The sequence below is a fragment of the Mandrillus leucophaeus genome, unplaced genomic scaffold (genome assembly GCF_000951045.1).
Source record: "Mandrillus leucophaeus isolate KB7577 unplaced genomic scaffold, Mleu.le_1.0 Scaffold588, whole genome shotgun sequence".
Taxonomy (NCBI): domain Eukaryota; kingdom Metazoa; phylum Chordata; class Mammalia; order Primates; family Cercopithecidae; genus Mandrillus; species Mandrillus leucophaeus.
The window spans coordinates 1,645,524-1,663,970 of record NW_012106341.1 but is presented as its reverse complement, the minus strand read 5'-3'; the positions used below and the strand labels follow the sequence as shown (position 1 = coordinate 1,663,970).

The 18,447-nt window shown below is 39.6% G+C and overlaps 1 protein-coding gene across 2 annotated transcripts in view; it reads left to right on the top strand.

Moving 5' to 3' along the window:
- DOCK4 (dedicator of cytokinesis 4) overlaps positions 1–18,447 on the top strand; it is a 491,532-nt gene that overhangs the window by 304,625 nt on the left and 168,460 nt on the right. For both annotated transcript variants that reach the window (XM_011999203.1, XM_011999202.1), the window contains exons 14-16: positions 6,480–6,604; positions 7,755–7,917; positions 12,586–12,692. In XM_011999203.1, coding sequence (XP_011854593.1) covers positions 6,480–6,604; positions 7,755–7,917; positions 12,586–12,692 — 395 coding nt within the window. The remainder of the gene's footprint in view (positions 1–6,479; positions 6,605–7,754; positions 7,918–12,585; positions 12,693–18,447) is intronic.

Below are 18,447 nucleotides of genomic sequence, written 5' to 3'. Positions count from 1 at the left end.
CAGGGTGGTCTCGATCTCCTGACCTCGTGATCTACCCGTCTCAGCCTCCCAAAGTGTTGGGATTACAGGCGTGAGTCACTGCGCCTGGCCAATATAAATATTCCTTACTATGTACTGATAGAGAAATACACATCAAAAGATAGAATTGAAACAGCAGTAAGCCTTCTTTTGGAGAAGTAGATGTGCACTAGTAAGATTTGATCTTCCTTAAAAATATGTCCTAAATCTGGCTGGGCATGGTGGTGCATGTCTGTAATCCCAGCACTTTGGGAGACCACGAAGGATGGATTGCTTGACCTCAGTTGTTCAAGACCAGCCTGGACAACAGCAAAACCCTGTCTTTACAAAGTCAGGCATGGTGGCGTGCGCCTGCAGTCCCAGCTACTCAGGAGGCTGAGGCGATAGAATTGCTTGAGCCCAGCAGGTTGAGGCTGCAATGAGCTGAGATCATGCCATTGCACTCCAGCCTCGGAGAGAGTGAGACTCTGTAGCAAAATATACATTGATATATATAATGTATCTGTATATATCCTAAACCTAACCAAAGCTTACCACCCTCCAGCCCTAGTCACTGGGCCCCCACACCACTTAGCTTAGGCCTGAACCCTGATTTGCGAGGAGATGGTGGTCTTTCAACCAATGAATGCCACAGTGACTGAAGAGAGAGGGAAGCTGAGACTCTAATGTGTCACCCTGAAGTTATATCCCAGCCCTAGATCAGACAGAGGGAGGGGCTGGTACCTCTCAAATTATGAAGCTTGCAGTCCCCACCACCCCAAGAGTATAGGACTTCCCCCAATAGGCTGCCAGATCTCCATGCATTGTCCCAGAGTGGGATGGCAACAGGGAACCACATTTTTCCATGCTCTTGGCTCTGTGCAAAACTGTCTGGAGAGCCCATTGTGGTGCTGTATCATGTGCCCTTGCTTGCTTAATTGTCATAAGCAAAACATAAAAAGCTACCTCCCAAAAGAGTTCAGTATCTCATAGTACTCTTTTAAAAACAGAGCAAAACAAAAGTGAGAATGACAGACAGAAAATAGAGAAAACCTGATGGGTTTTACTCAAGTATATCTTGTGTGAGAAACTGGAAATATAATATTAGTTAATTTTTCAGCCTATCCATATGTTTGCCCTGTCTGTGCTCTGCTTCAGTCTCCAGTTACCTGTAAGTCCTGCTCCCATTCCTTCCTCCTCCTTGAAGGTGTCAGGAAGTGACAGAAACTTGGATATGAAAGACACATTGTATTAGTTTCCTATAGGTGCTATAACAGGGTGGCTTCAAACAACATACATTTATTACGTTATAGTTCTGAAGGTCAGAGGATGAGCTAGTCTCACTGAACTAAAATCAAGGTGTGATCAGGGCTGCATTTCTTCTGATGCCTCTAGGGGAGAATCCACTTCCTTGCCTTTTCCAGCTTGTGGAGGCTGCCTGCACTCCTTGGCTTAGATCCAAGTCATTCCAGCCTCTGTGTTCCTCATCATATCCCCTTCTCTAATTCTGACCCTTCCCCCTGCCTTTTTCAAGGACCTGTGATTATATTGGACCCACCCTGTTAATCCAAGAAAATCCCCCTATCTCAAGATCATTAATTTAATCACATCTGCAAGGTAACATACTCATAGGTTCCAGGGATTGGGACCTAGGTATCTTTGGGGAGGGGGTATTAATCTGCCTTTCACACACATGAGCGGCCACCCAGCCCAGCCATGTGTCTAGTGCATGCATTCCTCTTCATGGTTCCCGGTGGTGGTTTTCTGGCTCATACTTGAATATTTGTATTGACCAAGAACACATCATCACATTGTCTCTCAAAGTGACATGTTGGACCAGTTTCCTTTTCTGCATGGAACTTCAGCATTTTAAAATTCAGTTAATTTTATTGTCTACATCTTCCTTCTTGTGATGGGTTCTGAGTCCTTTCTTCATATTGTTTATGATCTGGATGATACCATTGGTGTCTGTCTCTGTCTTGTAAAGATGGTCCCAAGAACTGTAATCAGTATTTAAAAACTGGTCTGACAAATACGAAGCAATGCAGGACTGCTCCCTTCCTTGCTCAAGTCACTTCTCCCGACAAAGGCTGAATTGCAGTGGCTTATTTGACGGCCATTCTCACGGCATGGAATTACAGGTTTTCAGAGGTAATGTGGGGTCACCGATAATACCTAGGGCACCTTTCTTCATCCCTACATTTTCATTTCCTCATCTGCAAAATGGAAATGATAATGCCTTTTTTATAAAGTTGATATGATAATTGAATGAGATATTCTACTTCTAGCATTTTGCAAAGTACCCAACGCATAGCAGGAACTCAATAAAGTGTACTGCTGCTGCTTTTGGTACTAGGACTCTTACTACTGCCATCATCATTAACAACATCATCAATGATAATCTGAGTTCACAAAAAACCGAAGTCATTTACACATTTTCTTTCTTTTTTTTTTTTTAAACTAAAGGACAGGAAATTTTATTTGGTTCCATAACTCTTAACAAATATCCAGTGTGTGTGTGTGTATATATGTATGTATATGTGTGTGTGTGTATATATATATAAAATAAAGCTGCTGGGATGGTGTACAGTGCTTTACATGCTGTGGTGATCATGTACTATATGCCTTTATCCAAGGCACTCCTAAGACAGAAACAAGAATTACAGTTTTCAGCTACTGATGGAAATTCTTACCCATCTAGGTCAAGCTGTTAATGGACCCATTTGACTGCAGTCACTGAACTCTTGAGTTTGTTCCCACTTTTATGACCTTATCTTTATCTTGTCTACAGTGGTATTTTGAAAGGCCTTCATATGTGTAAAGGCTCCCTAGCCAGCAGGCCTGCTAAAGAGAAAGAAAGTGTGGTGCACATCAAATTTTCAGAGTAATAAATTTGAGAGGTACAAGGTGTTAATAAACATTGTCAGGGAAATAGTTTTTCACATGGGTGTTATGACTTCTTTTTATACTGACTTGATGGTTTCTCTCTTAATTACCCAAGATGCTTTCTGAACACCATTTGGACTCATGAGTTTTCTCCAGAGTCAGCCTCAAATGTATTGATTTTAATTAGCACTTGTTTCAACTTGATCCTTCTGCATATTTTGTCAAAACGTGGCACCTTGCAGAATTGGAACATAAGCAAGCTGTACAATTCCTGGGGAGAGGCACATGGAGAATGTCACCCAGGAGAAGTGTTCTTCTTGTCGTGTATTCTCTTTTCAAAGAAATCTGGTTTTAGTCTAAAAGATTTGCAAAAGATAATGGGGTTGCAGGGATAGTGACAGTTAAAGAACAGAAAATTAAAGCATATGTATAAGGAGTTTGATTTTGTGAACGTGTTGTTTTGAGGAGGTTCTTTTGTAAGGCATAGAAACAGCATAATATAATATAATAAAGTAGTGTTGTCTCTCCTACCACCTCTCCTGTCCCCACCTTTACCCTATTCTCATTTTCATAACAAAAACCTGAGACCCAGAGGTTTCTGATATCCTGTGTAGACTGATGTCACACACCGTAGCAGTAGCAGAGACTAGAACCTATATCTCCTTATTCTAATTGTCCTGTGAACCTACTGCTGTTAGTGTATTTGAATTCAGAATCTCTTTTGTGAAGAAGAGTTAGGAGAATCCAGCTATGTTATGAGCTAAACAGGCCTTGGGGATTGGCCTGAGAAGCTAACACCCTTTGGAACCTTACTCCTTTGTGAAACACACCACAGCCTACTCAGGGCGCTCATCTTCTCATGAGGCCTTCTCTAATTACCCTGTTGAAAATTTTAACTCTCCCTCCATCCCCATTCAGTACTCTGTATCCTCCTCCTCACTTTTATCCACAGTGTCTGTTATCACTTAGCATGCTATATATTTTACTTATTTATTTATTTATTAAGGAGTTACCCCTACTAGAATCAAGACTCTGGGGAAATAATTTTTGCTGTATTCACTACTGAATCTTCCTGGCTTGTAATAATAGTATCTAGCACACAGGAGATGCTCAAGAGACATTCATTGAATAAATACAGTACATAAAAAAAGAATTTTGTGATGCTGGCAGTACAGCCCTCATTTTCCCTCCTTTGGGCCTAGCCTACAGACAGAGGGAAACAGGTTACCTTGCAAACCTCCCTTATCACCTCTTGCCTTTGCTGGAGTCTGAGGGTCCCTGTCCTTTTAGCAGATAACAGTGGAAAGCACCTTCCCAAGAAACACTTACTCTTTATTTTGCAGGACAGTTAATCCCTGTGTGGTTTGGACAAGCTAATTACTCATTATGAGAAATTCCTAAGGTAAAAACCCCTGTAGCTATACTTCCCATTAGTCAGTGTAGGTTTTACAGTCTATTTGTAAGCAGAGCTATTTATGATGTGTCACTTACTCCAAGAAGCAAAAAAATTCTGCTGTTTTTAGCCAATATATTTTGCTCTAAAGTATCTTGATTTGAGTGTTGTTTTTTCACCTGCCAGATCTGTTCATGGAAACATTATTGTCAAGAATTTCCTCCCAAACCTCTTGTTAAACTAGCATGTGCAGGCCATTGTATGTACCAGACCTATTTTTTGTTTGTTGAAGTCAGTTGATTCAGGGGACAAATTTTGGGGGTTTGCTGTTGATTCTATAACGGAATTGTTAAATAAATAACATTAAATGTGGCAGTACAGAATACATGTAGTAAAGTGAAATGGGTTATAAAAAGTCTAATAAACATAAAATGTACTGGGCCATTCTCTAAAAATTAATAAAGGAAATAGTTAAAACAGAAAACTTTCAAAGCACACAAATACAATGTTTAAAGTGTTGAAATGTGTTGCTTTTCTCCTGGACTTTAAGTTCATTGCCTTCCCAAGTTGGTTTGTATAAGCTGTATAAGAGTACTAGAAATTCATAAGCCAGAGACCTCTGTATTGTTTCCACTAATGTATGTTTTATATACATTTTATATATACCCTTTGTAAAGAGTGACTAAGATGTAATTCTTTTTAGAACTTACTTAGTTTTTCTGTTTTATGGCCCACCTGTGTCCTTGTCAGCCTAGGTCATTTGCAAATGATGCCATCATAAAAAGTTGGTCTTTATGGAGGAAGATGATCAGGTACACTGATAATCTCCCATGGTCCATGGCATTGAGGAACTAGGGTACTTCCTTGTCCACACTTTGATGAAGAAGTTTTATAAAACTCCTCATTGTAGACATAGTTGTATGGTTATTTTTCTTTCTAGTGATTTGCTTTCTTATGGGGAAATTTTTTATTAGAAAACAGAGTATTCAAGGTCAGGAGATTGAGACCATCCTGGCTAACAATGTGAAACCCCATCTCTACTAAAAATACAAAATATTAGCCGGGCCTGGTGGTGGGCACCTGTGGTCCCAGCTACTCGGGAGGCCGAGGCAGGAGAATGACAGGAACCCGGGAGGCAGAGCTTGCAGTGAGCCAAGATTGCGCCACTGCACTCCAGCCTGGGCAACAGAGTGAGACCCCCCCTTTTTTTTTTCCTCAAAAAAAGAAAAAAAAGAGAAAAGAAAAGAAAACAGTATTACTTTTGATTTTTTTCAAGTGTTTGAAATCTGTGTTAAGTAAAAGTAAATTCGACCTTACCATCTCACCATTTACCTTTAAAAACTTTCTAGTTGTGCTTTGTTGACTTATTTCTTACTTCTCTATGCATTCATTATTTCCCCCTAGTTTAATTCTTATAAGAGAGGTAAAAGCATGCTGTTAGCACATTTGCCTAAGTTTGCTAGTTGGCATCAAATTTCTCTTTTTATATCTTGCAATAATAAGAAAGGGTTGAGATTTTTAAAAACTGAAGTTTTATAAATCACCAGCAGAGAAAAAATCGACAGTATATATGTACATAGGATGTGCCCATTTGAATATAGGGCCTTTCTCACTTGTTTTATAGCTTGATGATATGAAATATTAAGCTGAGTTTGTCTGTATAACTGAATTATTCTACATCTGTGTTCATAAATTGCTAATCTGGATTCTTCCAGCTGTGAGATCATTTTGTCCATGAATTGTGGAAAAGATTTAAGTTGTAATTGTATCCTTTACAGTCCTATTATTTTACTACATTTAGGTATTTCTTCTACCCTAAATTGCTATGACTATAAAGTAATAAGACTGGTTTCTCTGAGCCACCCCTGCTAGGCTGTCATTTTACAATCACACCTCATAAATAAAATGAGGGAAATATTGAAAAATGGTGAGACCTGACAATACCTTCGTACTCGGTCCCAGTATTCGCCTCCTAGATATACAATTACAGTATTGCTAATTCAGACTAGCAGAGGCTGGCTTTTATTATTCTCAGATGTTGGCAGTGAGGGTGAGGACACTTTTATAAAATTATAAAAATGCAAATATATTTGTACTTTTATATGTCTGTATAACCGTATATTGTATAAACTTTTCCTTGATATAGCACTTTATTACATTTCCTAATATATATAACATGGTTTTAATTTTCCTTTCCTTATAGGTGAAATGAGGAATGATTTATATATCACTATTGAAAGGGGAGAATTTGAGAAAGGAGGGAAGAGCGTGGCCAGAAATGTGGAAGTTACGATGTTCATTGTAGACAGCAGTGGCCAAACCCTGAAGGTATGTTAATACTTGATATTTCCAGGCCAAACAAGTCTGTGTAATTGCTTTCACTTAATCTTTAATGTGATCAGTTATTTTCTGATTTGCAATCAGTTAATTTCTGATTTGCTTTATTTTCTATCTTATTTTTCTCCTTCACCCCTGTGTAGTTTTCTTTTTCCTTTTTTTAAATTCACTAAAATTCCTTTCAGAAAAGAGCAGAAAAACGCAGTCTTCATGCTGAAGGTAAGCCAGGAAAAAAAAACAGCAACAACTTTGACAATTTGCTTAATTAATTGTGTCAATAATTTTCTTATAGCAGCTGTTACTTAAAAGCAACTTTTTTTTTCTTTTTTTTTTTTTTTTTTTTTGAGACAGAATCTTACTCTGTCACCAGACTGGAGTGCAGTAGTACAATCTCCACTCATTGCAACCTCTCCTTTCCGGGTTCAAGCAATTCTCGTACCTCAGCCCTTCAAGTAACGGATTACAGGCATGTGCCACCATGCCCAGCTACTTTTTGTATTTTTAGTAGAGACAGGGTCTCACCATGTCGGCCAGGCTGGTCTCGCACTCCTCGCCTCAAGTGATCCTCTCGAGCCTTGTCTTCCCCAAGTGCTGAGATAAATGCAGCATAGTTTTAAAACCATTTCATTATTTAATCCTATATATTTTCTTTCTGACCAAAATAGGCATGAAGACTAGGGTACTCCTTACTAATTGGGGTGAGAATAGCAGGTGTTTTTATGGAAGAAGTAGTTTTCATGAGCCCCTTCTTCATGGAGAAATACAGCTGCCCATTTAAATAAGAAGGTTGGTCCTGGGGCTTAGTGAGTCACCTACTGAGGCACAAAATAGGCTTTTGACTACTGCAGGTTGGGAACTTTGCCATGTAGTTGAGCTCCAAGTGGGGCATGCAGTCGACCATCTCCCATGTATCACCCAGGTCTACCCTTGGCACGGTAAATCCTTGGAGACCAGCATCAGAATTAAATAGATACACCCTGCTAAACAGCAGCAGGCACAGAAACACACGGCAAAGAACCAGTGAGGTAATTTTCTATGAAGTGCTATTTGAGGGGCAGGCAGATAGAGCAAAGTGATTGCTCTGCCTTTTCAAAAGATCTTTAGATGAAGCTCTCTTTAACCTGTGTGTTCCCTTTGTTAGGATTTTATCTCCTTTGGCTCTGGGGAGCCACCAGCCAGTGAGTACCACTCCTTTGTGCTTTATCATAACAACAGCCCCAGGTGGTCTGAACTGCTGAAACTTCCCATTCCCGTGGATAAATTCCGGGGCGCACACATCCGCTTCGAGTTTCGGCATTGTTCCAGTAAGTATTTGATGGCATTGACTGCCTGTCTCTCTTGTGCTGGAGTATCCTGCTTACTGGGCTCTCATGAAGATGTGGGTTGATCTTAAATTGATTACTTTTGTAAAAATCAGTTTGTTCCATTCTAGAAAGATTAGCCAGAAAGGGGAGGAACAGCATTAAAAACTAAACTGATTCTGGTGGGCTTAGGCAATCCTAACCATTCAGGTATCTCCAGGAGCTGATCCAGCTCTCACACAGATCGGGAAAACCCACTGGACTTTTCATGGCATGTGAAGCCACTGGGAAAGCCTTTGGTCGGCTCAGATGCATATCTGATTTGTGTGTATCTGCATCACTGTACTCTCTCAGACAGTATTCAGATGAGAATCAAATAATGTCAGCTGGAAAAAGGCTTAGAAGTAACATGAAGTAATTGCCTCACTTTACAGATTTTTTTTTTTTTTTTGAGACAAAGTCTCACTCTGTCGCCCAGGCTGGAATGCAGTGGCGCTATCTCAGCTCTCTGCAATCTCCGCCTCCCAGGCTCAAGCAATTCTCCTGTCTCAGCCTCCTGAGTAGCTGGGACTAAAGGTGCCTGCCACCACGCCTGGCTAATTTTTGTATTTTTATTAGAGATGGCGTTTCATCATATTGGTCAGGCTGGTCTCGAACTCCTGACCTCGGATGACCTGCCTGCTTCGGCCTCCCAAAGTACTGGGATTATAGGCATGAGCCCCCACAGCCGGCCTCATTTTATAGATTTAAACAACCCAAGACATAGAACTGTTACAGGGTTCGTCCACATGGGCATTGCTATCCATAAAGTTATTGCTTCTCAGTGTTTCTATTTCAGTTTTTTTTGCATTCATTACCACCCTCTCAAGCCCCATCTCTCTCCCCCAACTACCAGGAGTCCAGGAATCTTCTGATATTCCCTGTGTCCCTGAGGGTATCTTAGCACTGCCAGTGTACCTTGTGACCAGAGAAGGTTCTGGCGAATCTAGCTTTGGGAGCAGTACAACAAATGAGAGATACAGGAGAATCACATTTTTGAAGAAGCAGCAGGCTCCTTTCCAGTCTGGAAGGAATAGGGACTTTGCCAAAAGATTTGTGGTGACTTCACCTCAGTGCTGTTGTAATTTACCCAATGTTCGGGCAGAGAAGAAGGATTTTATCTGTTGCTGGAATTATGGCATATTTCAGAATTGACTCAAGGAGCTTCATAAATTATGCTTGTGTGAATGTTTCTGAATGCAGGAAGAGAGCTAGCAGGGTCTTAAAATTCTTCCAAATTCCAAGAAGAGTTTCCTGTAAAGGACTTGAAGTAGGAAAACATAAAGGACTTACAATGGTGCCGTACTATTTCTTCCATCAATCTTTGTTATAAATTCTCCCTGGGGCCTAATATGGGGTTTGAGCTTTAAGGTAAGAAAAAGAGAAAATAACGGTGAAATAGTGGGGAAAGAGAGAAAGAGCATTTGGAGATAATTATTCTAATTCAGAACTTGGAAAGTACAATAAAGGCTATTTTCAGTAAAATCTATTAGATCTCTACCTTCTTATCCCTGTACTTGAAAAATTACTCATAGGTTTTTTTTTCTTTTAATTTTCCTAATTAAAAGTCAGAAGAAACAGCCAAATGTAAAGAAGGAAAAAATCTTGATAATACCGCAAACTATGAATAACCAATGCAATCGTTTTATAAAGTGGGCTTCCAAATATTTATCTGCGTGTTCATATCTTTATTCAGAAACATCAGTTTTTCATGAAACAAATAGTTATTGAACTCCCACTATATGCCAAGCGTTTTACTGGGTACTGGAGACACATCAGTGAGCACAAGAAAATAGCCCCTCTCACAGAGCTTTCATTCCAGAGAGGAAAGACAGATAATAGCTGAGAAACTAAGTACATAATACATCAGACAGCAAGTGATGAAGTGCAGTGAAGACTTAAACTGCAGTTAGGGAGTAGGAAGTGATGGTACTGTGTTGCTGTTTTACATAGGGCTGTCAGGAAAGACTTCTCTTATAAGGACATGTGTTGGCAACAAACTAAAAGAAGTGAAGGCCTGAGCCATTGAGACTATTCTTTCTGGGGAAAGAAGATTCCAGGCAGAGAGGACAGTCAGTACAAAAGGCTTGAGCTTGAAACATGCTTGGCATTTTCAACGAATAGTGAGGGGACCAGGAAGGTAGCAGTGGCACCAGATCTTGTATAGTCTTTTATTTCATGATGGGGACTGTGCATTTTATTTGAATTGAGAAGAACCACTAGAGGATTTGGAGCGAAGATAAGTCTGGCTACTTTATGGGATAATAGATTATAGGTAGTAAGGTTGGGAACAGAAAGACCATTTGGGAAGCTTTTTTTAGTCTTCCAAGTAAGAGATTTAAAGTGTTCTGCATTACAAGGGTAGTGGTTCAATTCTTTTTTACAGAATATTAACAGATCGGATAGGAAAGAAGGAGAAAAGTCCAGAGTGACCCAAAGATGTCGGCCTGAGAATTAATGGTCATTTAATTAAGTGGGGAAGACAACAGGAAGAACCTGTTTGGGGAACAAAAATCAAACATTGCATTTTAGACATGTTAAATCAGAGATGTCTATTAGACACTCAAGATGTCAAGTGGGCAGTTGAGTGACCTCCAGGTTGGAAACTTGGGAATGAGAACATATTGTTCAGTGGTTGGTCTACTGAGCCAGCACTGGAGGTTGGGGAGGATCCCTGAACTCTAGCATTTGCTGATTTCCATGGTGTAGATACTCCCACCATGGCCAGTTTCAAGCTTCCAACATGACATCACTGAATGTAGAACTGGGGAGAAATGTGCACTTTCAGCTCTTATGGACCAGTATGATCCAGCTCCAGCACATCACTAATTTTGATGATTTCTAAAGTCCAAGACTGATTGGAGTTCCCAGGTAGTAAGTTTAGAGAGCAAAGGGGAGTCCAAGGATGGGTCTCTGGGGTACTCGCCATATTTAGAGCTGGGAGAATGAGAAGGAGGCATTATAAATGACAATAAGAAGGACTATCTAGTAGGTTGAAGGCCAGTCCAGGAAGAATAGAATCCAGGAGCTAAATGAAGGCAATTTTTCAAGAGAGGATTGATCACATGTGTCTGGTGCCAGTGGTAGATCAAATAAGATGAGGAGAAATAATTTGATTTGGCATCATGGAACTCGTTGAACCTGACAAGTTGTTTTAGTGAATCTGTGGTGATAAACGTGAGTTAAAGAATGAGATGGAGGGGAAAGGAGGGGAGTAATGGGTATAGACGAATCTTTTGAGAAGTTTTGCTATAAAGGATACAAGAGCTATGGTTGTGCACAGGAAGACTCAATGTCGTCAAGATGTCAGTTGTTCTTAATGAACCTATGGATTCAAGTTCCTGTACTGTCATTGCTGTGGATATCTCTTCCCAGAGATCTTTGGTGTGATTTTTGCTTGGCTTTTTAAAAAACATGAATTCTTTTTCCAGTTTCTCTGTGGGGTTGAAATTAATGATTTTAAAAGAAAGTCCTTTGCTATAATCACATTTTCAGAGTGTCCTCATATTAGGGACCAGCACCAGCCAGACAACATTACCGTTTTCTGCGTTAGGCTCTGCTTCCCTGTGTTTAAATGCCTGGAGCAATTAAATGCTGTGTTGCTAAACATCTTGTCCAAACTTCAGGATCACCATACCTAACACCTCCAGCTCAGATCTCACTGCATCCGAAAGTTGAACTTTTCTGTTCAAGTATAATGTTCTACTCGTGAAAGAGTGACAATTCAGCCCTTAACAGGCTGCTGGCCCTGGAGAACTCTCTGGCCATCTAAGTACAATGGGAGAGTCAAGTTAACCAAACAAGGTTCTTTTAATGCTTTCTTCATTTTTGGAGGGGGAAAAAAAAAATCTTGGTGGAAAGAACTGGAATGGCTGGAATGGTACTTAAGGGATCTACAACAAGTTACGTAACATCTATGACCTCAATTTCCCTATCTGTAAATAATTGCTAATGATCCTTGCCTTTTGTAGCTATTGTATTTCTTAATTAGGCATCTGAAAACCTCATCGCCTCATTTCCGATTTCCACAGTAGTGAGCCCTTATTAAACTATAGGTTTAATATTCATATTGGCTTTCAACATGCCTAACTTATTCCAAGGAGGTAACTGCAACAGGACTTACTTTCCTTACATGTGTGGATATAGGGAAAGAAGTTATGTCATGGACGGGGGTAGAGCTTAGAGATTCCCTTTCGATGGTTAGTAATCAAAACAAAGCATTTCACTTTCATTCATTCACTTGTTCATTCATTTAACATGTATTTATTGAGCACCTACTATGTTCCCAGCACTCTTTGAAACAATAACATAAAACAGATAAGACCCCTGCCCACAATGGGACCTAGGGGTAAAAAGAAGAAACAGGCAATCCACAAATTTTTAAAAAACAATTTCAGATAGTGACTCCCATAAAGAAAATTAGGCAAGAAATGTAAGTTGCAGATAAGGGGGCAGGAAGAGGGGATTAGAGGGTGACTGCTTTATAGAGATGGCCTATCAGAAAAGCTGTGCTCCATTGTGTAGTGGGAACTGTTGTGTATGGGTTATATTTCTCGATGATTATGCTGCTTGACAAACTATGTACCTGAACATAGATACACTTAAATAAGCCAGTAATTTTGTTTTTTACAGCAAAGGAGAAAGGAGAGAAGAAGTTGTTTGGGTTTTCTTTTGTCCCTCTGATGCAAGAAGATGGTAGGACTCTTCCAGATGGCACTCATGAGCTCATCGTGCATAAGGTAACATCAGTCAGATGGTGGCGATGGGCAGTAAAAAATAGTGCTGAAATAGCACCTCACTATCTTATCATTTTGAAAAGAGAACAAAAAAAATGACTGAAAAGAATACTCTTGTAAGATTGCTCTCAGGGAGAATATCTTTTTGAAAGTATTGTTTCTATATTCTGTCATATTCTAGAACATATTTTAGAGATGATTTATTTTTTCATCCTAATTTAGGGGTGGATATTTAGGTAAATCTGTGTATTGTTCTTAAAGTTCTTTCCATTGCTGTGGTAGGGTTAAGTAAACCTTACAAATAACTTTTTAAATACTACAGTACGCGCTTTCTTATCTAGGTCTGTATATCCCCAGAAGTAAATTTAGCAAGGTCAGCATTACTATTTTGTCTGCTGTTGTTACTAAGCAGGCAGAGAAGTGGCTGTATTTCATCATGACAACTTTAGCAGTTCTTGTAAATCAAGAATTGTCATAAAAAACATTTGGAACAAAGTGTATTGTAGTAGGCAACAAAAAGAAAACTTGCAAAGGAGGAACCTCTTGTAATTATCTGAGAATACTAGTAATAATGAACTGTAGGGTAAAAAATGTATTTTTAAGTGCATAGGCAATTTTCTCCAAAATATTCCTCCTTTGCATTTCTCCATTTCTGTAACTGTGTAATAGCCAGGCCCTTATCAACTCTCACCTATGGTAACTGGTCCTGCTGGGCTGGGTCTTGTCTTCCTCTAGCCTAGACATTAGGGTCACTCATCTAAGGAGCAGATCCAGACATGTCACTTCCCAGCTTAAGACCCATTCAAAAGCTTCTTGCTGAGAGAATAAATCCCAGGCATCTCAGGGCATGCCAACCTTCTACCTCCCTACTGCCTCACTCCTTACCGGCCTCTTGATGCTGCAGCCACATCCAGCACTTTCTAGTTCTTCACCCTCTGCTACTGGCTCTTTCTGCTCTTCCCTGCCCTTGTGGCTCCTGGAGTCAGCCTTCCCCTGCCTCTCCCTCTGAGTATCTTCTGCTCATTCCCGGAGACTCATCTGGGCCACAACCTCCCTCAGGAACTATCGCCTGCTTCCTGGCCCATCTCATATTCTCAGCTGGCCAGTTGCCCTTCCCTGAGCTCCCTGCTATCTGCACACATCTCTTACCATTGTTCTCACACACTGTTCCAGAACTATCTGTTGATCCCTCAGCTTACCCCGTTAGATTTATGAGCCCCTTGAGAACAACAGCTATGTAGAGGGATTCTGGCCTGTGATAGATGTTCAGTGAAGATTATTGAATGAATAGGAGATTATAAGCAAAAATTTTCTTTGGATTGCTAGTCAAATGAGAGGCAATATATAACACACCTGGTATTTTCTTTCTTTCTGTTTTTTTTTTTTTTTTGAGATGGAGTCTTGTTCTGTCACCCAGGCTAGAGTGCAGTGGCAAGATCTCAGCTCACCGCAAGCTCCGCCTCCCAGGTTCACACCATTCTCCTGCCTCAGCCTCCCGAGTAGCTGGGACAACAGGTGCCCGCCACCACACCTGGCTAATTTTTGCATTTTTAGTAAAGACGGGGTTTCACCACATTAGCCAGGATGGTCTCAATCTCCTGACCTTGTGATGGGCCTGCCTCAGCCTCCCAAAGTGCTGGGATTACAGGCGTGAGCCACCGCGCCCAGCCCACACCTGGTATTTTCTATTTTTATAGAATGTATATTTCAGTGTCTATTTCTTTAATCATTCATTTTCTGTTATTTGTTCAACATGTTTATTGACCACAGACTACAGCCAGGTACTGTTCTAGGTGCTGGGAAAATAGTGGCAAACAAGACAGCCAAATCCTTCTGTTTCTGGCCTTTAAATTCCCTCTTCATAATGTAATCTAAAAGAGCTAACAAGCTAACAGTGTTAAAATAGAAAGAAACAAAAATATCTTAAAGCGTAGTAACCAGAAAACCAAACAGAGGAACTACATATACTAGACTGCAGGGATGATCTATTTATCTCAGCTGTAGGTCTGAGGCTCCCCGCTAAGATATATAATATAACAGGCAATGTCTTGAGCTTCGATTTTCAAAAATGTAAATGGTACTTCATATAAATGTCTTTGTAACATTAAATCTTAGCTCAGAAAAGGTAAGGCTAAGATAATTAAGACTGGGCTCCCCATTTCCTAATGATATGCAAAAGAATGAATCACTTCTACATAGCGTATCCCATTTGGACCCTCTCACCTATGGGTCTGCGGGTGTGTCTTTGTCAGTGCTAGGTTTCCAATCAAGTCCTGGTTGACTTCTCTTCATGAGCATGAACCATACCAAGATTCTCAGTTGCTGACTAGAGACGTGCATATGCCTAAAATGCCAGAGGACAGGTAGCAGAGCTCGTTTCTCCACGTGAACATTTAGGAGTCAAACAGGTATTAATTCCTAGACAGAGGCCGTCCAGGTGCCTGTAGTCAGGGCCAAAACTTTTCTCAAAAATAGGACTTTGACTCAGTTGAAGCTCTTCCACAAAAATTGACTTGGTACTAAGAATCCTAATGCATAAAGGGGAATTTATTTGAGCATGAAAAACGTGTCCTCAACCACAAGAGAAACTCAGTGTGGTATGTGTAGGCTGTCTAATTTGGGGCAGACCTACATTGTATGGATCCATCAGGAAGCATTCGCTCCACAGAAAAAACCCCAAGTAGCTGAGTTTTCTTATGAATAGGGTTATTTAGTATTTCTTATTTACAGAGTTATGAAATACTTGCCAAGTATAACAACTTTTATTTTTCTTTCTCATACTACTGAGCCAACAAGTTCAGTTTCAGCTTACGGCCACTTGTAATTTATGATTATGAAACCGTATTACCGGCATAATACATAATCCTTCTTCTGCCACGAGAGGAAGGCACACAGTCTGCCGGTCACTGTGCCGCCTTGAATTCAGTATTTAAAAAGAAACGTGGAGAGAGAAACGTGTTTCAAATTATGAGCTAAAAATATAGCCCATTTAATAAGTGGTGTTGAGATAAATAAAATGGGTATTAGGGGAAGCAGGGAAGAACTGGATTCCTACCTTCCTCTTATTGCGAAAACACATTCCAGATTGAATGTAAGAAATAAAACTGAGCCGGGCACAGCGGCTCATGCCTGTAATCCCAGCACTTTGGGAGGCCAAGGCTGGTGGACCTCCTGAAGTCAGGAATTCGAGACCAGCCTGGCCAACACGGTGAAACCCCGTCTCTACTAAAAATCAAAAAAGTTATCCTGGCATGGTGGTGGGCGCCTGTAATCCCAGCTAGTTGGGAGGCTAAGGCAGGAGAATCGCTTGAACCCAGGAGGTGGAGGTTGCAGTGAGCCAAGATAATGCCATTGCACTCCAGCCTGGGCAACAAGGGTAAAACTCAGTGTCAAATCAATCAATCAATCAATCTGTATGAGCCTTAAAAATATGGGTGAGCATTTTTGTAATCTACAGGTGAGAAGGGCCTTTCTAAGGATGTCTCAAATGTTAGAAATCAAATTTAAAAATCAAGTAAATTTGGCTACATAAAATTTAAGATATTTATTGATAAAACAATCATAATCTAGGCTGAAAACACATTTCAAACTGAAATATAGTTGCAACGTAGCTTGTAAAGGGTTTTTATAACCCCATAGGTAACCCTTGTAAAGGGTTAGCATTCCTAATTGACCAAGAGTTATCACATATCAGTAGGAAAAGGAAAAGCTGATAAATGCTACAAACAGGCTATTTAAAAGTAATAAATGCAAATCTATAAAATAAAAGCATGAATAAGTAAAGAAATCTGTTTAAGTTAAAAAATTCGAAACCTTTTTGCCTGTCAGACTGGCAGAGATTTTTAAAGCCCCGAATTGGAGAGCAAGGTTAAGGGAAAATAGTCTCATGCATTTACAGAAGAAATGTGAATAGTATTGTGTTTCTGGAGGGCAGTGTGGCAATACATAGATAAATTTTAAATGTGTATATCCTTCGACTCAGCCGTCCCACACATCTTGGTATTTTTTGGGAGAAGATAATAAAAGGTGAGCAAAGATGATTCAAGGATGATCATTGCAGATTGCTTAAAATATGGAAAACATGGAAGTAATTTAAATTGCCAGTAAAATAGATCTGATTAAATTTAGTTATATCCATGCAGTGAATGAAATACTATATATGTGGAAATAATGTTTACAGGATAATTTTATATGCATGGAAAAGTACTTATTGTTAATACTTTATACATGCATATATTTAGTATAATACCATTTTTATAAAATTGTTTAACTATAGGTTCTTATGTATATATGTGCATACAGAGATGCTTGGAATGATATCCTTAAGTATTAATAATGACTCTTTATTTTCACATTGCTTAAAGTTTTTGTTAGTGGAGAAGTGTTATTTTATAATATTAATAATGTTTTTTTTTTTTATTTTGACCAAACAAAAATAGGAAGAGACAGAAATTTAAACTTAGTCTTGTTTTATACTATTTAATTCTGGACTTTTATGTAAGTAAAGACCATATTTGGAGTGGTTTCCAATGGCAATAAACTCTGAAATCTATACAAATCTGCATGTCATAACTCTAAGAGGATAAGTAAAATAACTTAGTCGTCATTAGAGATTTTGTCCTTCCAGAGGCCCCTTTATAACTCTCAAAGCATCAGTTATATCTCCAAATGGCTGACAGATAAGTCTAAAAGTTCTCTTTGGAATCGCTAGTTTGCTAATAACCGTATTTAATCTTAAGTTTTGGTATTTCATTCTGTTAGAATTATTGTCTTCCTTAACTTTGTAGGAATGTATTTGGCTAAGCTTGTTTCAGCTACCTGCTGGAAAACAAGTTAGGCAAAAAGAATTAAGCAAAAAGTTTAGAAAAGAGAATGAAGCAAAAAATAAAAAAGAATGAGTGGACGCAAATTTGTTTTCCAAAAGTCAAATCTCTTAAGGAGATTGATGTGAGAATCCAAAAAGAGGGGCCTAGGAAGACAAGTAACTATGTGCTCAAGTCCCCATTCATTCTGACTCACTCTAGTGGAGCAGTTTTAGTCACGGGAAGTACATTCTGAAACACCCTCTGGTCCAGTAAGAAAATAGTAATAATACCGTCTGCCTTGGAGAAGTTGCGGTTTTGTAAATTCATCACTGTTGATTGTCAAGTACCACCATGACTGAAGTGGCCGGACTCAACCAAGCTAGAGTTTTGCTTAGTAGAGAATCTGCTTCCTGTAGTGGGGTTTATTGGCTTCCTAATCCAAGGCATTCGAGAAGGAAAAGAGCCAGGTACAAAGTCAGCCAAATAGAAGGTGATGCTGTTTCCTGGTTGGAGAGGGATTAATTTAATATGATTACATAGACAGTAAAAGTCTATTGTGGAGTAACTTATTTCACCTTTGTTACCTAAAAATTTGTCCATAAACCCTTTGCGGCCCACATTTTTCTCTGCAAGTTTTCAGGTTCTTATGCTATATCCTAGTCCCTAACTTGGTCCATAGTAGTCCCACAAATACACTTCACTGACCACCACCTTTGAGATGGACTTCTCAAATCCAGGTAGAAGCTACTGTTCTCTGCTTATCTCAAACTTCAGTGTAGCCTTTCCCTATAGTATGCTTGCATTCATAAGTAAAATGAAAAGATGAGGGGAATCTGAAAATTTAGATAGACTGATGGGATTGCAGTCTAGCCTGCTGCCCAGATTGCACATTCCTCACCAACTCTTCTAAAAGACACCCTGTAACCATAATCAGTAAATCTTAGACAAGCTAG